This window comes from Archocentrus centrarchus, chromosome 4 (assembly GCF_007364275.1).
Source record: "Archocentrus centrarchus isolate MPI-CPG fArcCen1 chromosome 4, fArcCen1, whole genome shotgun sequence".
NCBI classification, from domain to species: Eukaryota; Metazoa; Chordata; class Actinopteri; order Cichliformes; family Cichlidae; genus Archocentrus; species Archocentrus centrarchus.
The window spans coordinates 25,483,410-25,504,158 of record NC_044349.1 but is presented as its reverse complement, the minus strand read 5'-3'; the positions used below and the strand labels follow the sequence as shown (position 1 = coordinate 25,504,158).

Below are 20,749 nucleotides of genomic sequence, written 5' to 3'. Positions count from 1 at the left end.
CATTTGATTATAATCCATCAGATTTTCCTTCTCCTCATGTTAGAGTTGGTATATTCATTAGTCTGCTAACTCAGGGAGTCTGTCTGAATTCTTACCAGCTTTCTTTCCTGGCTTCAAACAGACTAAACTTCATTAACAGCATCTCTTTTATAGTCTTACTGCTTAAAGTTCACACCTCTGCTGCTGTTCAGTGCATTTCCTCCTGTCACACTCAGTGCTGTGTTGCTTTCTGTCTGTATTGTGTGTTTAACCACTTCATACTTTCCATACTTTTAGAAAAATCAGCTGCTCTGTATAATTGTGATTGGTCAGATGCTGCCAATGCCACCCCTTTCATGTGAACATACAGGGGAAACCATGGGTTAACTTAGTGAGTTGTTAAGCAGCTTTGTGTGCTTATTTTGGTTGCAAATTTTAGGCTAAGTGAATCTAGATAACAAGAAGATACCCATAGTGGGCTGAAACCACTTTGTAGAACAGGGCTCTGGTGGACTTGAGCTGGCTTATTGTTCACTTGCCCATTTTATTTGTGGCTATCACAGTTTACGTGTTTTCCTTTTATTTTAACATGCATATGGTGTATATATGTACCTTCCTCTCCTTCTGCAGAGTTATGAAACATATTTGTCTATTTCAGCTTGAATAAATCTATAGTAGTTTTATCTGGAATGTATACTGTTGATGTTAAACATCTGGAATGTTAGGCCGAGCTGTGTGTGTGTGTGTGTGTGTGTGTGTGTGTGTGTGTGTGTGTGTCTTTTATCCCCATCCTTCTGTAGTCCCTGCACTGCTGGTATCATAGTTCCCCTGCAGTCTGTGCACTGCTATCTGTTTTAGGCCTATCGATGGTATGCCAAAGTATCTTATTTTGTTCAAGGTTTTAATTAACCCCTTAACTGGCAGCAAATAAAATCACCTGAAAAAACTACATAACACCCTCTGGTTATTATTGGCTCTGAACAACCCATTTCATAGCCTATTAATCGGCTGCGTCTGGTCCGCGGGCCGAATGAAGTGCATTTATATGGCAGGCTAGACCCGCCCATTTTGACTGACACCTCATTCGGCCAATCATGTTAAGAAATGGGTTTCCCAGAGCCAATAATACTCAGAGGGCGTCACGTAGCTTTGTCAGGTGATTTGGTGCAGCCAGTTACATGATTGGCCGAATGACGTGTCAATAAAAATGGGAGGGTCTAGCCTGCCATATAAAAGGGACTACAAACGGCCCGTCACCGGGCCCTTGCCAGTTAAGGGGTTAAGCTATTTTATGTCTTTTTAATGTTGATAATTTTTAATGGTTCAAAGTTATATTTACATTTGAAACCATGTCTATTTCCCAGGTGTTTTTTTTTTTAAACCTGCAACAAGTTTTGTTTGCTATTATAATAGTTAACTTTTGATTTCCTGGGGGTTAAAAATACCACAGGTGGCGCCTGTCACAATAAAACTATTAACTTTTCCTGACAACACTGGCTGTTGTGGTCTGACAGGATCAGCTCTTTTAGCCAGTGATACTGCCTGTCTCACATCCATCCATCCATCCATCCATCCATCCATCTTCTGCCCATCGTTTTCAGGTGGGGCTGGAGCAATAATTTTTTTTTGTGTATGATTTACATTTTTATTTAATTTTTCCATGGACAATTTTTTTTGGTTTGTTTTTCAGTCCTAATTTTATCAACAGTTCTATGATAGTATTAAAATCATTTTCCTTTGGGGCTACATCGTTAAAAACTCTTTTAAGAGTTTTTAACGATCTGCTTTTAACTGTGGACTCTGGTAGTCCTGCAGTTTTAGTACTTCTAGATCTGTCAGCTGCCTTTGACACTGTGGACCACGAGATCCTTCTATCCCGCCTAGAACATGAAATTGGCATTAAAGGCACGGTTCTGACTTGGTTCAGATCTTATCTTACTGATAGAAGTTTCTCTGTCCATCTAGGAAACTGTTTTTCTACCACAGCAAAGCTTTCTTGTGGAGTGCCTCAGGGGTCCATTCTGGGCCCAATTCTTTTCTCATTGTATATGTTGCCTCTAGGGTCGATTTTTAGGAAACATAATATTTGTTTCCACTGTTTTGCTGACGACATCCAGGTGTATATGCCCATCAAACTGAACAGCAGAGATCCATGGGAACCCCTGCTGAACTGTCTAAGTGACATCAAGTCCTGGATGAGAAACAATTTCCTAAATCTTAATGAAAGCAAAACCGAGGTCATATGCTTTGGTAAATTTGACCCCTCAAGCTACTCCTCTGGCACTCCGAGTCATTTGGCTCCTCACTGTCGTGATGCTGTGAAAAATCTGGGTGTCATTTTAGATAGTAGTTTTAAAATGGAGAAGCAAGTAAGTGCTGTTACCAAAATCAGTTTTTACCAACTCAGAGTCATTGCCAAGGTAAAACCTTATCTCCCGCAGCAGGACCTGGAAAAAGTTATTCATGCTTTTATTACTTCCCGCCTGGACTACTGTAATTCTCTGTACTTTGGCATAGATCAATCATCTGTGCGCCGCCTGCAGGTAGTCCAGAATGCGGCAGCTCGTCTTTTAACCGGTTTAAAAAAGCATGAACACATTACCCCAGTCCTGTCATCCCTTCACTGGCTCCCTGTCCGTTTTAGAATCGATTTTAAGATTTTATTGCTTACTTTTAAAGCCTTAAACGGACTGGCACCTTTGTATCTGTCTGAGCTGCTTCACTGTCACACCCCTGTAAGAGCTCTGAGGTCATCGAACCAGCTGCTCTTACAGAGGCCTAAAACTAGACTAAAACAGAGAGGTGATCGAGCTTTTGCAGCAGCAGCACCAAAGCTATGGAACGATCTATCTCTCCATATCCGCACAGCTCAGACGATACACACATTTAAATCTCTATTAAAAACACATTTCTTTTCCTTGGCATTTGGCTGCAGTGCTACCTCCTTTTAGATGATTGTTTTATGGTATTTTATGGTACTTGTTTTAAACGTTTTAATTTTTAATTTTCTTATGTTATTTATTGTTCTTAATGTTTTTATTTATTTATTTTTATTTTTTCTCCTCCGTGAATCGCCACCTTATCGTGGTGGAGGGGTTTGTGTGTCCCAGTGATCCCAGGAGCTATGTTGTCTGGGGGCTTGTCCCCCTGGCAGGGTCTCCCATGGCAAACTGGTCCTGGGTGAGGGTCCAGACAAAGAGCGGTTCAGAAGACCCTTATGAGTGAAAAAACAAGGGAACAGTTTACCCTGCCCGGGATAGGGTTACCGGGGCCCCACCCTGGAGCCAGGCCTGGGGAGGGAGCTCGAGGGAGAGCGTCTGGTGGCCAGGCATTAGCCCGTGGTGCTTGGCCGGGCGCAGCCCGAAGAGGTTACATGGGCCCGCCCTCCTGCAGGCCCACCACCCGCAGGAGGTGTCGTAGGGGTCGGGTGCAATGTGTGTCGGGCGGTGGCCGAGGGCGGAGGCCCTGGCGGACCGATCCCCGGCTATCGAAACTGGCTGTTGGGACATGGAATGTCACCTCTCTGGTGGGGAAGGAGCCTGAGCTAGTGCGTGAGGTTGAGAGATACCAGCTAGACATAGTTGGGCTCACCTCAACGCATGGCCTGGGCTCTGGAACCAGTCTCCTGGAGAAGGGCTGGACTCTGTTCCAGTCTGGAGTTGCCCTCGGTGAGAGGCGGCGAGCTGGGGTGGGTATTCTTGTATCCCCCCGGCTTGCTGCCTGTATGTCGGAGTTTTCACCGGTGGACGAGAGGGTAGTTTCCCTGCGCCTTCGGGCTGGGGAACGGGTCCTGACTGTTGTTTGCGCTTATGCGCCGAATGACAGTTCAGGGTACCCACCCTTTTTGGAGTTGCTGGGTGGGGTGCTGGAGAGTGCTCCATCTGGTGACTCCATAGTCTTGCTGGGAGACTTCAACGCTCACGTGGGCAATGACAGTGAGACCTGGAGGGGCGTGATTGGGAGGAACGGCCTGCCCGATCTGAACCCGAATGGTGTTTTGTTATTGGACTTCTGTGCAAACCACAGTTTGTCCATAACAAACACCGTGTTCGAACACAAGGATGTCCATAAGTGCACATGGCACCAGGACACCCTAGGTCGCAGGTCGATGATCGATTTTGTAATCGTATCATCAGATCTGCGGCCGTATGTTCTGGACACTCGGGTGAAGAGAGGAGCTGAGCTGTCAACTGATCACCACCTGGTGGTGAGTTGGATCAGGTGGCGGGGGAAGATGCTGGACAGACCTGGCACACCTAAACGTATTGTGAGGGTGCGCTGGGAACGCCTGGCAGAAGCCCCAGTCCGGGAGATCTTCAACTCCCACCTCCGGCAGAACTTCGACAGCATTCCGAGGGAGGCTGAGGACATTGAGTCCGAATGGACCATGTTCCGCACCTCCATTGTTGAGGCTGCTGCTCAGAGCTGTGGCTGCAAGGTGGTTGGTGCCTGTCGTGGTGGTAACCCCCGAACCAGATGGTGGTCACCGGAGGTGAAGGGAGCCATCAAGCTGAAGAAAGAGTCCTATCGGGCTTGGTTAGCCTGTGGGACTCCGGAGGCAGCTGACAGGTATCGACAGGCCAAGCGGAATGCAGCTCGGGTAGTGGCCAAAGCAAAAACTCGGGTGTGGGAGGAGTTTGGTGAGGCTATGGAAAAAGACTTTCGGACGGCATCGAAGCGATTCTGGCAAACCGTCAGGCGACTCAGGAGGGGAAAGCAGTGCTTCACTCACACTGTTTATAGTGCGGGGGGGGTGCTGCTGACTTCAACTGAGGCTATAGTCGGACGGTGGAAGGAATACTTCGAGGACCTTCTGAATCCCACTGACACGCCTTCTGTAGTGGAAGCAGAGTCTGGGGATGAGGGGGATGACTTGACCATCACTGGGGGTGAGGTCACTGAGGTAGTTAAACAACTCCTTGGTGGCAGAGCCCCTGGGGTGGACGAGATTCGCCCTGAGTTCCTGAAGGCTCTGGATGTTGTAGGGCTGTCTTGGTTGACACGCCTCTGCAACATCGCGTGGAGATCTGGGGCAGTGCCATTGGATTGGCAGACCGGGGTGGTGGTCCCCATCTTTAAGAAGGGAGACCGGAGGGTGTGCTCCAACTTTCGGGGGATCACACTCCTCAGCCTCCCCGGTAAGGTCTATGCCAGGGTGCTGGAAAGGAGGGTGCGTCCGTTAGTCGAACCTCGGATTCAGGAGGAACAATGCGGTTTTCGTCCTGGTCGTGGAACGCTGGACCAGCTCTTTATCCTCTCAAGGATATTCGAGTGTGCGTGGGAGTTTGCCCAACCAGTCTACATGTGCTTTGTGGACTTGGAGAAGGCATTCGACCGTGTTCCTCGGGGTGTTCTTTGGGAGGTTCTGCGGGAGTATGGGGTGTCTGGCCCATTGTTGCGGGCCATTCAGTCCTTGTACAACCACAGTGAGAGCTTGGTCCGTATAGCCGGTAATAAGTCGGATTTGTTTCCTGTGGGTGTTGGACTCCGTCAGGGCTGCCCTTTGTCACCGATTCTGTTCATAATTTTTATGGACAGAATTTCTAGGCGTAGCCAGGTGGCGGAAGGCTTCTTCCTTGGTGGCCTCAGAGTCTCATCTCTGCTTTTTGCAGATGATGCGGTTCTGTTGGCTTCATCAGGGGGGGGCCTCCAGCTCGCAGTGGAACGGTTCGCAGCCGAGTGTGAAGCGGCTGGCATGAGAATCAGCACCTCTAAGTCTGAGGCCATGGTCCTCAGCCGGAAAAGGGTGGAGTGCCATCTCCGGCTCAGGAACGAGTTCTTGCCTCAAGTGGAGGAGTTTAAGTATCTCAGGGTCTTGTTCACGAGTGATGGGCGAAGGGAACGGGAGATCGACAGGCGGATCGGGGCTGCTTCTGCAGTGATGCGGACGCTGCACCGGTCCGTCGTGGTGAAGAGGGAGCTTAGCGTAAAAGCGAAGCTCTCGATTTACCGGTCGATCTACGTTCCTACCCTCACCTATGGTCACGAGCTTTGGGTAGTGACCGAAAGAATAAGATCGCGAATACAAGCGGCAGAAATGAGTTTCCTTTGAAGGGTGGCTGGCCTCTCCCTTAGAGATAAGGTGAGGAGTGCGGCCATCCGGGAGGGGCTCAGAGTAGAGCCGCTGCTCGTCCACATCGAAAGGAGCCAGTTGAGGTGGCTCGGGCATCTGATTAGGATGCCTCCTGGCCGCCTCCTGGGTGAGGTGTTCCGGGCATGTCCCACCGGGAAGAGGCCCCGTGGTAGACCCAGGACACGCTGGAGAGATTATGTATCTCGGCTGGCCTGGGAACGCCTTGGGGTCCCTCCGGATGAGCTGGAGGAGGTGGCTGGGGAGAGGGAAGCTTGGGCTTCTCTGCTTAGGCTTCTGCCCCCGCGACCCGGCCCCGGATAAGCGGAAGAAAATGGATGGATGGATGGATTTTTATTTTATTATTTTATTTATTTATTTATATATTTTTATTTTTATTTAGTATAGTCCTTGGGGTTACAGATCTTGTACAGCACTTTGGTCAACGTCGTTGTTTTAAATGTGCTTTATAAATAAACTTGACTTGACTTGACTTGACTTGACATGACTTCTGTGAGAGTCACAGTACTCACCCTGACGTGTTAACAGAGATTTACAAAGCAATGTAATAAATCAGCTGTAACGCCATAAAAAATATGACTGTCAGGCTCTGATGGTGAGAGCTCCTCTATTCACAAATGGGGTTACATCATTCACATATGCAGATAACACAAACCCCTCCTCACTCTGTTATAAGGAAGTGCTGAATGACTGATGCTGTCAGTGAAATCTCCCACTGCTCTTCAGTAGCTCACCCTGACTGATCTCACCATGGTTACCCACCTTAACCTGATGGTACTGGTACTTGTGCTGACTCTTCAAGAGCCAGGTAAGTTTCTTTTCATAGCGCATACTTTTATAACAGACCAGAACTGAGACAGTACATTGCTAAGATTTTGATGTATAGAATATGACAACTGTTTTCTGTCCAGTTCATACAGGAGAAATCATTGGTGGCCATGAGGTTGTGGCACACAGCAGGCCGTACATGGTGCTTTTGGAGAGGCACATGTCAATTGGTAAAAACAAGTACTGTGATGGCTTCCTTCTGAATGAGGAATTTGTGATGACTGCAGCCCACTGCCACGCAAAGTGAGTTTAACACAGTTTATGTTTACTTAGAAGAAATTATGTGCCACAGTAAATTTTGTTATCCCAGTAAGTTGTTTGTTTTTTTTTAAAAAAGTTTGCCATTGAGAATGGCATGTATGTTTCATGGTGTTTTCATAAATTTACTCATAAATGTGTTACTTTTTTTACTTTGGTTAATATCACATCCATCTTCTACTCAAAAAGTGTTTGCACTTGTTTTATTTCAGGTTCTACAGAGTATTTCTGGGACTTCATGATTACCGTAAACAGAATGGAGTATGGTGTGTGGATGTATACAAGAAGTTTCAGCACAAAGGCTTCAATGAAACTGATTTCAGAAATGACATAATGCTTCTTAAGGTAAAATAAACAAAAGTAATTTTGTTTTAATTATTCATTCCATACTCAATTTTTGTTTGTTATCACTGTTTATTATTACTTTAATAAACATTATTAAGGTAATTACCCTAGGTAATGCTCAGCTGATCCAAACAGTATTCACAGACTGTCAGTTAAATGTAATATAATATTTTTAACAGAACATTTTTCTCTCTCTTTGTTCTTGAAGTTGAGTGCTGAGGTAAAGTTCAATGACAAAGTGAAACCTGTTGCTCTCGCAGATGATGATGGATCTGTGCCAAAATCATGTGTAGTTCCTGGCTGGGGAACTACCGAAAAGGGTGAACTGTCTGACGTACTCCTGGAGGTCAACGTAACCCTGACTGACACTGAGATTTGTGCTAAGGAAAATAAGTACTGCTCTGAGGGTCAGACTGGACCGAGTACTGTGAGTAACTTAAAAAAAACTTTGCCAACAGTAATAATTAGCTGATTGTTCACTTGCTGCAATAACTACATACTGTGCATGTAATTCCAGGGAGACTCTGGTGGCCCATTAGTCTGTGAAGATGGAAAAGCATATGGAGTGGTGTCTGCCAGCAGACCAAAACCAGGCGGCTCCACAATCTATAGTTATACTAAGATACCTGACAAGAGAGACTGGATTGATTGCATTATAGAACATAATGGAAAGTGCTAATACATGCAATACTCCAGTCCAAATTCTCAAACCCAGCATGAGTTCCTTTTTGTTTTTTAATGAATCTATCTTAAAAAAGGAGTGATCTGATTACTGTGATATGAATATTATATATTTCCTTTCTGCCAGCTACAAACCTGAAGTTTCATTTTAGTTATAGTCTAGAATCACAAATTTAAATGTTGACTCAATACATTTTAGTAGATGTGATACTGCATTTCCTGCTTTTAAAATCAGCATTAAATAATTTTACTGCTTTGTGCTTCTTTTAAACCCTTTAACATTCCTGGGGTTCATTTTCCCATGTATTTGGGCCTGTATAAGGGCCCTAGGATTGTTAAAGGGCTAAATAAGAACCCAGGATGTTATGTTGCTTTGTAACATGTTATTAAGCAATAAATTGTTGCTCTTTCACTGTGTTCTTATTTTCATTATATAAATACAGACTATAACCATATTTCCTGATCAGGCAGTCGTAGATTAACTATATGAAAACATACTACAGTACATTAGATATGAACATTTGAAGAAAAATGGGGACATGCATTGTAAAATTATTTTATTTAAAACATGACAGCTACTATTATCCCCCCCAAAAAAGTGGTTTGAAAGAATGACACAGTTCTACCAAATTAGAAAAATATGCTCTCATATGTAAAAGAAATTGAGTATGGATCGCAAAGGAATTACTTGGGCTACATAGCAAATGTCTAACCCTTCCTTAAGGAAGTAAACTGCCTTGCCCTTATACTATTATATGCGTCATACTTGTAGATCAGCTTAATTAAACTCGTAAGTTTTGACCTGTTTTAACCACCAACAACATTTAGTAGAAGTGTTAGTAGTTACATGTTATCTAGTTATATTAATAACATAACACTGAGATACAGTACTTTGGAGTTGGTAAATACATTCAGAACTTTATATGTGCATGATGTCTTGAATAATTTAAGTAACACTGTGGCTTGGGCATGTTTATGCTCATAAAAGAAAAAAATGGTCAATTTGGTGACTGTTTCAGCTCGCCTTTAGCGCCACTATGAGGTGGTTTTCTCTTCAACCAGATGGTGCATAAATGCACACTGTTTATATATTAACATGCAGAATACAACACTGTTATCAAAAAGAAAAAAAAAAAAGGAGTTATGAGAAGAATTTATGTCTGTATTTAAATGAGGAAGACCACTGATTGCTGGCTCCCTGCTTAATATCTTTAACACTTCTTCCTGAACTCTCATTCACCATGAGCAATGGGCCTGGCCTGGGAACCAGGATAAAAGCACCTGCGCACAAAACACTTTATGTTTCTCCTTCTGGCTTAGCACTGACATCTGCACACTTATTGTAGATTTTGTTTGTTAGTGGCAAACCAAAGGAGCAGCCAAACGTAGCTTTCTTTACAACAATTACACAAGTGATATTACTGATGAATGCATATATGTGTAAAATCTTTTTTCTTATTTAATTTATCATAATAAATGCTCAATTTAACTACCTACTCCTGTCCTTTCCACTTTTGGAACTGGGTCATGACAGCTATAACTTGCATCTGCTTCCTGTACTACACCCCAGGACAGAGGGTGAATACTGTATATTCATTGTCTCAAAGAGACAGGAACCTAGTGTAACGTGTATAAAGCAGTAATACACGCACTCACTACTCTAGATCCTAAAGGAGGAGTATAGGTGAGATGAAATCAGACAATTGCTTGTAAGTAAACAAAGCCGGCATTTATTCAACAACCAAATGAATACCAAAAAAATTAATAATTTCTTTCTTTTCCTGCAACCCTTTGTTTAGTTCAGTTCTTGTAATTCAGTCCTTACACTTTATATATTCACCATGTATTGTCCTTTAAATCCTTCTTTACATTTGTTTCAGTCTTTTACCCAAAAAAAAAAGGATCCAAAAATGGATCATAAAATGTCCACAAAATAATAAAAAAATAGCTCAGAGCTCCAAAAATATAAAACTACCCGGGTAGTGTGATTTTGTGCACAATGGTTCAAGCTTATCTGTCTGGGATGAGGGCTGGAATACGAATGGGTCCACTGTGGAGATATTTTTAGGGCATCCAGTACGTCAGCGGCTCGCGGACACAGTCGTGGCTCCACATCTAACCAGTCCCAACTTGAATCAGGTAAACAAAAAAACCAACCTGCACAAGCAGGTGAACATTAACATCAATATCACTCTTTTCAGACAGAAATTAATAACACCAGATCTGGTAAAACTCATTCACAACTGCAATAATCTATGCAGCAGTTTACAGGTCATTACACAGTGTCATACTACCGCATCACGTTGCACACATAGCACTAGCATGTCATGCGGTAGTGTAACTGCCTGCTTATGATCATTTCTTGTCATCAAGTTCTGTCCTACACATAGTTTCACACTTTCTCCGATTGGTTTTAAGTAATCATTTCACAGTATAATGCAGACAAATACAATTACATCAAAACTTGTGGTATGGTGACGCAAGTCACCATAGCATCGCTAGCTTGGTTTAACTAATCGCAGTACTCTGATACACAAGTCATATACAACACTCACCGGAGAACAGAAATCAAAAGAACTGGACAAATCCTCGTTCTTCAGTACCTCTTGGGATCAGCTATGTCATCAAATGCCAAAAACTACCACTCTAATAACATTTTTCCTTACACGATCTCATCTCTCTGTACTCAGTGCTCTCTCCCGTCAGTAATGCGTTGGACTGACGTTTTTCCAAGATGGCGGTAAGTGTGTCAGTAGCACATACATCCCATCTACTGGTGAAACACAGATACTACACCATAAAACAAAGAAAATAACTTTAGACCTACAATGCACTGACTTAGGTGGGTTACATCCTCCCCCCCTAAATCAGCATGCATCCTTGCATGTTGCACACAGCACTATTTTAAAGGGAAAAAGTGTTGATAGCTATTGGGTCAAAATTGAAAGTGTCAGTCAGGGCTTGGTCTAATCCCTGCAAGATTGAATGCATAACAGTCACTAATGGGTTCCCCAACGTGGGGTAGGTTAGCCTTCGTGGGGCTACTCTTTCTCTGGAAGATCTTCTTAGTTCTGTTTCTGTGTCACAATCACTTTGTGTCAAATCTGCATGCTCATTTCCACTGTCATTTCCACTGGCATCTTCCTTTCCATTTTCCATCCCTTTGCAGTGACTATGATTTTCGCTTGGAGTATTTACCGGCGAATCAGGAAGACTACCATCAGTTAAAACAGTTTGATGGACAGGCGTTGGCTCATTTTGTTCAACTTCTGAAGGTAGCATTGGTTGGAAAATTGTAGCCTCAGGGTTCAATGAAAATGACTGTGAACCTGTGCTTTCAGTTTTACCTTCTGATTGTTCAGGTGTATTCTCTCCATGTAAAGCAGGTTGGGGTGGTATTTCAGAATCTGGATTTTCTGCTAACCCAGCATCCTCCAAAACTGGGTCTCTTGGTTCATAGTTTGTTTGGGTGTCGTTTCTCTCATGCTGGTCATAAGAAGAATAATACTGAATTCCATCCTCAGTATCAGGTGGGTCCAGTTCCTCCTCATACCCCAAATGAACAGGAAGCTGGGACTCTTTTTGTACCACTTTGGGTTTTGAGTTACCAGGGTTCACTTCCTCAAAGGTAGATGGCAAAAATCCACAAGGTAAAAGCAAATCCCGATGAAGGACTCTCTCAGGCCCATTCCCATTCTCGGGGACAACAACATAAACTGGTGAGTCCGGTATCTGCTTAACAACACAGTATATTGTCTCACTCCAGCGATCTGCAATCTTATGTTTGCCTCTGAGGCCAACATTCCTCACAAGGACTCTGTCACCTACAGCCAGAGTGGACTCTCTCACTTTGTTGTCAAACCTTCTTTTGTTTTGTAAGGCTTGCTTTTGGCTATGCTCTGTAGCTAGCCGATAGCTTTCTGTTAGGCTTTCTGTTAGTTTTTTGACATATTCAGAATGGGACACGCTACTACACCGATCTGGGTTTAGCCCAAAGGCTATGTCTATGGGAAGGCGCGGCTGACGACCGAACATAAGCTGATAGGGGGAAAAGCCGGTGGTATCATTTTTAGTGCAGTTGTACGCATGCACAAGAGGCTGCACAAAATCTTTCCACCTAGCTTTGTCTCCCTCTTCTAGTGTTCCCAGCATTTCAAGAAGGGTTCGATTAAACCGCTCCACGGGATTGCCACGTGGATGGTAGGGTGTAGTTCTAGTTTTTTTAACATGGAGCAGCGAACATAAGTCTTTAATGAGAGCGGACTCAAAGTCACGGCCCTGATCACTATGTAAGCGCTCTGGGAATCCATAATGAATGAAGAAATTGTCCCAGAGGGCTTTTGCCACGGTTTTTGCCTTCTGATCTGCTGTCGGGACTGCTACTGCATATTTAGTGAAATGGTCAGTTATGACCAATATATTCTTTGTTCCTTTTCCGTCTGGCTCGAGCGAAAGGTAGTCCATACAGACTAATTCCAAAGGACGACTGGTTTTAATATTTACCAGAGGGGCACTCTTTTCAGCTCGTGCTTTTCTTCGCACACACCTTTCACAGGTCTTGATCTTTGTGTTTACATCCAGAGCCATACGGGGCCAAAAGAACCGGGTGCGGATCAGATCCAATGTTCTATCAACACCCAAATGTCCAACAGCATCATGAAGGTGTTCAAGGGCTTGGTGTCTGAAGTTCATTGGGAGAACGAGCTGATAACAGGGTTTACCCTGATCAAAACGCTTCCTGTACAGAACCTCATTAGTCAACACTAATTGATTCACTGCTCTCAGCAACAACTGAACCTCTCGACTTTCATGTTGCCTCTTTTTGTATGAAAGGCGTTTTCCTGCCTTTACAATGTCAATCACACGGCTTATAACCGGATCGTGTCTCTGTTCGCGTGCCCAATCTTCAAGAGACATCTTTGGCAGAGTACAGGATCCAAGTATATCTGTTTGGCAGAACATGTCAGGTAGTGCAGATGCCTCAATGGCTAGGCATTCTACTGGCACAAGTGGCTGTAGCTCTGTTTCTGCATCAGGTCTTGAGTTAAGCTCATGCCTCTGACACAGTGCTTTTACAGCCTCAGCAGGGAAAACGGGATCTTTATCATCCTGCAAGAACTGATCAATGAACCTTTTGATCCGATCATCTTCATCTTGCGAACTGATATCAGGTATGTTAGTGTCTTGTGGGTGTGGACGCCTCGAAAGACCATCTGCGTCTTGGTTCTTTTTGCCAGCTCTGTACTGGATGTTAAAATTAAAGCTGGAGAGTGCAGCCAACCAGCGGTGGCCTGCTGCATCAAGTTTGGCAGATGTCAATATATACGTCAGTGGGTTGTTATCTGTCACCACTGTGAATCGCGCTCCATACAAATAATCAAAGAACTTTTCGGTGACGGCCCATTTAAGAGACAGGAATTCTAGTTTGTGAGCAGGATATCTCCGTTCACAGCGTGAGAGTCCTCTGCTTGCATAGGCTATCACCCTCAAGTTGCCCTCTTGCTCCTGATATAATGCTGCACCAAGACCATGCAAGCTGGCATCGGTGTGGACAATGAATGTTTTTTTAGGATCCGCAAATCCAAGAATGGGAGCTGTTGTGAGTTTTTGAATAAGAGTCTTAAAAGCATCCTCACAAGCAGGAGTCCATCTCTCATCAAATGGTTTCTTGAACTCTGCACTGGTGGAGGGCTTAGTGTTGTTAAATGACTTTCTCTTTGGTGGCATATGACCAGCAGTTAAGTCATTAAGAGGTCTTGCAATTTTGGAGTAGTCTTTTATAAACCTCCGATAATATCCAGCAAAGCCAAGAAAAGACTTGAGCTCTTTGATATTATTTGGTCTGGGCCAGGTGGTAAGGGCTGCTATCTTGGCTGGGTCTGTCTCAACCCCTTTTTCGGACACAACATGACCCAGGTATTTGACAGACTTTCTGAAGAACTGGCATTTTTCAGGTGACAGCTTTAAGCCAAATTCTCGGAGCCTATCAAGTACTTTTAGGAGCCGTTGCTCGTGCTCCTCAAGTGTGGCAGAAAAAACAATAAGGTCGTCAAGGAAGACCAAGACCTCACTCAAATTCATGGGTCCCATGCACTTCTCCATGACCCTTTGAAAGGTACTTGGAGCATTCGTAACCCCCTGGGGCATTCTGTTAAACTCCCAGAATCCCATTGGTGTCACAAAAGCAGTTTTGCACTTATCTTCTTCCTCTACTTCCACCTGGTAATATCCAGACTTCAGATCCATAATAGAGAACCATTTAGAACCTGTCAAGACCGAGAAAGCTTCTTCTATGTTAGGCAATGCGTAGGCATCCTTGATTGTTTGGCTGTTTAGCTTGCGGTAATCAACACACAACCTAATGGTGCCATTCTTTTTCTTCACCACAACAATAGGAGAAGCAAATGGGCTCTCTGATTCTCGGATAATGTTAGCACCTTGGAGCTCTTTCAAGTGAAGTCTGACAGCCTCATAGTCAGAAGGATGGATTGGCCGAGGCCTTTGTTTGAATGGAGTAGGGTCGGACAATCTGATTCTGTGTTTGACTTCAGTGGTGTGGCCATAATCAAGGTCATTCAATGCAAAAACGTCTGACATTGAATGGAGTTTCTTGGTAACTCTCTCCTTCCACTCCTCCGGTAGGGGTGAATCAGAGAAATCGAAAGTGAGTTTACAAGAATCAGACGTCTGCATTGAACTGCATGCTGCAAGATTTGGTGCGAAGTGGGGTGATTCATCTGATGTACTCTTAGTGTCACTTACTGGCAGTGGTGTTACAGCCTTTGGAAGTGAGACCTCTGCTATCACGTAGCCCGCAGGCATTCTGATGTCGTGTGCAGTTTCATTTTTGACAAGGACAGGTAACTTGAAGGAGGAACGTGATGGACTTGTCATGATGTAGCTGCAAAACAGGAGACCAGCAGGTAAGTTTGACTGAGGAGGTTCAACTAAGAGAGTGGTACCCTCTGCTACTGGGACCCTTCTTATGTATCCATTTAACACTGCTCTTTCCCCTGCAGGAATTTTAATACACTCTTTGCTTTGCAGCTTGACACTGCCAACAGTCCCATGTCTCTGGTTTATCCTAAACCTATGATACAAATGTCTGGCTAAAGGGGATTCATGACTGCGCTTGGGTGGGTGAGCGATGTGCTCATCCAAGGTCAGTGCATACCTTTCATACAGAGGGTCCAATACGTTCGTGCCTATTAGCAACGGAACGTGCATATTTGATCTGTGGTCAGGAACAACAAGTGCAAGTGTGTCTACTTTGTCTGGTGCTCCTGTGATATTCTCTGGGAAATCAATCGAGACTTGGATATATCCCAGGTAGGGGACTTCCTGACCACCAGCACCTTCAAGATCTAAAAGGTCTTGTATGGGAAAGATGGGCTGGTGTGCAAGATGGTTGTCATGAAATGATTTTGAAATGGTTGTCACCTGGGAACCCGAATCGATTAGGCTGCTGCACTGGACTCCTTCAATAGTCACTGTGGCTATATACTTCGGCCCTACTAATCCTTTTGGAAGTTTACTGTTACATAGCTCAGTCGCAGAGTGACTTTCACAAGTGGCTGGTGTGAAATTTTGGGTTGACAAGGGACATTGTTCTTTATTGGGTGCAGTCAGTCCCTCCACTGCGACCCTTTCCTGTTTAAATGACCATAACGGTTTTGCCATTCATCCTGCCGCTCCTTTAACTCTCTGTACTTTTGGTCCACTAATGACTTGTTAGCTGGGTTTGCACATTCACGAGCAATATGCCCATCATTGCCACATTTGAAACAGAACCATGCTTTTGGTCGTGGTCTAGGCATGATGTGCTGGACTTCAGCCTCAGTTACTCCAACTGGGGATGGTTCAGGCTTTAGGTGTGTTTCTTTAGCACCTTTCTGTTTCCGCTGTTCTCTCTTTTTGGTAAGCTGCATTTTTAGTTCAGCTACCTGTTTCCTTAAGTCCTCTGTCTGTGTGATGTATGTCTGAAGAATACCAGTACTTGGTTCACAATTGGGAGTTGTCTCAGGCACCAGCTGCACATTTACAGTTGACTTGGTTTTTGTGCCCCCTAAATGGCGTTGCATACGATCATGCTTTGCAGCTCTCCTGTCTTCTTCTGTTCGCAAGTGCAACAAGAAGTCTGAAAATTTAGGGGGTGTGTCTGATTTGAGCTCTAATTGTAATGCAAGGAGTAGGGACTGATCCCAACATCCCCGCTGAAATTGTCTGATTAAGTGCTTGCTAGCGTCTTTGTGTGTTACTCCACCTCTCTGTATGGCTGTAGTCAGCAGCACTTGCAGTCGCTGTAGAAAGTCAGAGGCCTTCTCACCTGCATTCTGGTGAGTGCTTAGAAAGCGTGCAAAGATCTCTTCTCCATCTTCAACTAGTCCATACGCTGATTCAAGAAGTTTGACATACTCACTGGGGGCTGCATATGGACCAAGCTGTCTCACTAAGTCAGAAGCGGGTGGGAGTAGACTTTCTAGCATTTTTCTTCGTTGCATGTCAACATTTGGGTTATCCTGCATCATAAGTTCAACATGGAGGGACCATGTTTCAAAATCAACCTCATTGGGAGGCTTTGGAAACTTGCCTGAAAAGGGACGAAGCCATTTTGAGCTTTGGCTCTGTGTATTGGAGCTGTCATTCTTAATCACGTGCTCTACAATAATTTTCTGAACTTCAGGAGGGTTAAGAATGTCCTTGTCTGAAGTTTTTTGATCATTCGATGTAGTTGGCTGAATCATGTTTGCCCAAAGTTTTGCCTTTGTTCCAAAATTAGAGGTGTCTTGTTCTGTGAGGTCAATTTTAGTGCGTGTTCTGGGCAGTAAAGGTGTTCTGCTGTCATCAGAATCTGCTTCACTATCTGAGTTTAGGTGGTCTCCATGGCCAAAAGAGGCTGAGGACCCAGCAGGGGTGAACTGCTTAGGGGTCCGATTGCCTTTGTAGACTACATCTACACGCCACATAATATTAGTATTCTCAGTGCTGGGGTAAAGCTGTGGGAGGGTAGGAGCTAATTTTGTAACTGATTCTTCAGATTGAAACTCAACTAAAGCTTTTACACCAGAACTCTGGCCTGTTTGTCTTACCCTCAACACTTTGTTTACTGGCCCAAAAGTTGAACAGAACTCAGAAATCTGTTCATCTGTGTCAGATGCGGCAATACCTTCAACATACACACACTTCTTCATATCCATACCATACTCTGTTTCAAAATCCATGTTTGCATGCAATAAAATGTTTTGTTTCCCAAAAAAATATGAACACTTGGACAAGGAAATAAACTGGCAATGTATACCGGCAAAAAAATAGATTTAGCTTTAACTTCTCATTTTAAATCCACCTACTCCTCCTGGCTGGCTCGCCACAGCAATGGATGTAACGTGTATAAAGCAGTAATACACGCACTCACTACTCTAGATCCTAAAGGAGGAGTATAGGTGAGATGAAATCAGACAATTGCTTGTAAGTAAACAAAGCCGGCATTTATTCAACAACCAAATGAATACCAAAAAAATTAATAATTTCTTTCTTTTCCTGCAACCCTTTGTTTAGTTCAGTTCTTGTAATTCAGTCCTTACACTTTATATATTCACCATGTATTGTCCTTTAAATCCTTCTTTACATTTGTTTCAGTCTTTTACCCAAAAAAAAAAAGGATCCAAAAATGGATCATAAAATGTCCACAAAATAATAAAAAAATAGCTCAGAGCTCCAAAAATATAAAACTACCCGGGTAGTGTGATTTTGTGCACAATGGTTCAAGCTTATCTGTCTGGGATGAGGGCTGGAATACGAATGGGTCCACTGTGGAGATATTTTTAGGGCATCCAGTACGTCAGCGGCTCGCGGACACAGTCGTGGCTCCACATCTAACCAGTCCCAACTTGAATCAGGTAAACAAAAAAACCAACCTGCACAAGCAGGTGAACATTAACATCAATATCACTCTTTTCAGACAGAAATTAATAACACCAGATCTGGTAAAACTCATTCACAACTGCAATAATCTATGCAGCAGTTTACAGGTCATTACACAGTGTCATACTACCGCATCACGTTGCACACATAGCACTAGCATGTCATGCGGTAGTGTAACTGCCTGCTTATGATCATTTCTTGTCATCAAGTTCTGTCCTACACATAGTTTCACACTTTCTCCGATTGGTTTTAAGTAATCATTTCACAGTATAATGCAGACAAATACAATTACATCAAAACTTGTGGTATGGTGACGCAAGTCACCATAGCATCGCTAGCTTGGTTTAACTAATCGCAGTACTCTGATACACAAGTCATATACAACACTCACCGGAGAACAGAAATCAAAAGAACTGGACAAATCCTCGTTCTTCAGTACCTCTTGGGATCAGCTATGTCATCAAATGCCAAAAACTACCACTCTAATAACATTTTTCCTTACACGATCTCATCTCTCTGTACTCAGTGCTCTCTCCCGTCAGTAATGCGTTGGACTGACGTTTTTCCAAGATGGCGGTAAGTGTGTCAGTAGCACATACATCCCATCTACTGGTGAAACACAGATACTACACCATAAAACAAAGAAAATAACTTTAGACCTACAATGCACTGACTTAGGTGGGTTACACTAGAATTTGTGTTTTCTGCCAGTCAGCAAGTGATCCATGTAATAATTTTCACTCAAGAATGAAATAATGTAATAATAATGTAATAATGACAAATGTAATAATGACAAACAGCAGCTTTTACAAAATCTGCTCTATTTTTAATTTTTCATAGCTTGATAGCACTAATGCTTTTGGACACTCATGTATTTCGGAGAGTTGTTGCCATATGAGCCTTGGTTTTCTTGTAAAATCATTCTTTTCTTTTTAAGTCTTTCTAAAAGTGTTTTGATTTTAGGAACAGCTTATGACCATGTCAAGTGCAATTTTGATTTTGTAACTCAAATGAAACCTTCAAAATCCCAAGTTTGATTTATTTTGTAATGGATAAATGGATTTGTTTAAAGGACTACAGAACATTAATTATGCTAATAAATGGGGTCAGAGATTTTTAGATTTTTATAAAAAGTCAGATCAATGCATTAACAACACTAGATGGTGCAATTCAGTTACATGACTGGAATACTCCGTGGTCGATAAACTGTAACCAGTGTTCTCTCCAGCTCATTCCTGACACCTCAAATATGGAACAAACAAGAATGCCCACATTGTTTTAAAATATCAGCTATGTACATTTGATTGGTCTGTGCATGTTTCCTATTATCATCATATTACCATGTGGTGGTTGTGGATACTGTTCTTTCACTAACGTCCAATAAGGTTCACCTTCATATCTTTTACTAAATTTAAGTTCCTACTTATGTTGGCTTTATGTAATAGCATTACATTAGCTTTGCTGCAACTTAAAATGGTCTGAAAATTAAACCCTATTATTTATTAGCTCTTGAGATTGGAGCTCTGATTAAGAAATGTTGATATTTTGGCCAATTTCATCCACACCTATTTGAAATATGTAACATCAGTGCAGATCAGCTGCTGTGCGCACAGCTAGTATTTGGACAATGACACAATTTTGTAATTTTTTCTCTGCATTTCATCTTCTTGGATTAATTGTCAAGCCTCTATAAATTAGGGACTGAATGTATTTGGCCACTGACCAAATATGTATGAATGTAACTGTGTATTGTTACTAAACAGATCATTCTTTGTCCTTCTTCAGTTGCTTCCTAGGATAAGATAACAACTGGGAACATGTAATGGATTCCTTTTAACCAGCAATAAAATACCACAAATAAGAGGTAGAATACTATGTATGCAAAAAAAAAAACCTACTTTAAGTTAAATGCATTTATTAATATTTATTTATAATGCTGAGTACATGAATACATGTAACAGAGCAATCTAAAAATCCATCCATCCATCAATCCATCGATACATCCATCCATCGATGCATCCATCCATCCATCCATCTTCTCCTTATCCAGGGTCAGGTCACTGGGACCTAGACGTCAGTGCAGAGTTTGATACTGTAAACCATAATATTTTATTGCAGAGATAGGCATAAGTCACATGGTACTGCGCTGCAGTTAGTTGAAACATATTTATCAAATAGACTCCAATTTGTTCATGTAAATGGGGAGTTTTCTTCACATACTAAGGTTAATTATGGAGTTTCACAGGGTTCTGTGATAAAAAGACACAGCGTCTGCTGTGACAAGTTGACCTTCCTGAGGTTTGTCAGGAAGTAGAGATGCTGGCGTGCGTTCTTGACCAGTTGGCTTATGTTCTGAGTCCACGAGAGGTCTGATGTGATTAGTGTGCACAGGAATTTACAGGGAGAGACTACCTGCACAGTTTCACCATTTATCTCCAGAGGGAGATGGTCTTCCCTCTTCGTCCTTAAGCCAATGATCAGTTCTCTTGTCTTATAAGCGTTTAAGAGCAGGTTATTTTCTGTGCTCCATTCTGTCAGTCTCTGTACTTTCCATCTGTACCCTCCCTCATCTGCCCGGTACTGAGTCCTAGCACTTCTGTGTCAACTGCAAAATTAAAGATGACACTTTTATTGTGGGAGGCTGTG

The 20,749-nt window shown here is 43.1% G+C and overlaps 1 protein-coding gene across 1 annotated transcript; it reads left to right on the top strand.

Moving 5' to 3' along the window:
• The first annotated feature begins 6,774 nt into the window (after window positions 1-6,774).
• On the top strand, window positions 6,775-8,535 carry LOC115778970 (granzyme B-like). The gene is made up of 5 exons (XM_030727374.1): window positions 6,775-6,878; window positions 6,982-7,141; window positions 7,369-7,501; window positions 7,710-7,928; window positions 8,019-8,535. The coding sequence occupies exons 1-5, from the start codon at window positions 6,821-6,823 to the stop codon at window positions 8,178-8,180; spliced, it is 732 nt and encodes a 243-aa protein (XP_030583234.1). The 5' UTR covers window positions 6,775-6,820; the 3' UTR covers window positions 8,181-8,535.
• The last annotated feature ends 12,214 nt before the right edge of the window (window positions 8,536-20,749 follow it).

Coding starts and splice junctions, on each gene's coding strand:
- LOC115778970 (XM_030727374.1), top strand. CDS start 6,821: ATGGTTACCCACCTTAACCTGATGGTACTGGTACTTGTGCTGACTCTT. Junction 7,502..7,709: donor ATGACATAATGCTTCTTAAG/GTAAAATAAACA, acceptor TTGTTCTTGAAG/TTGAGTGCTGAGGTAAAGTT. Junction 7,929..8,018: donor GTCAGACTGGACCGAGTACT/GTGAGTAACTTA, acceptor ATGTAATTCCAG/GGAGACTCTGGTGGCCCATT.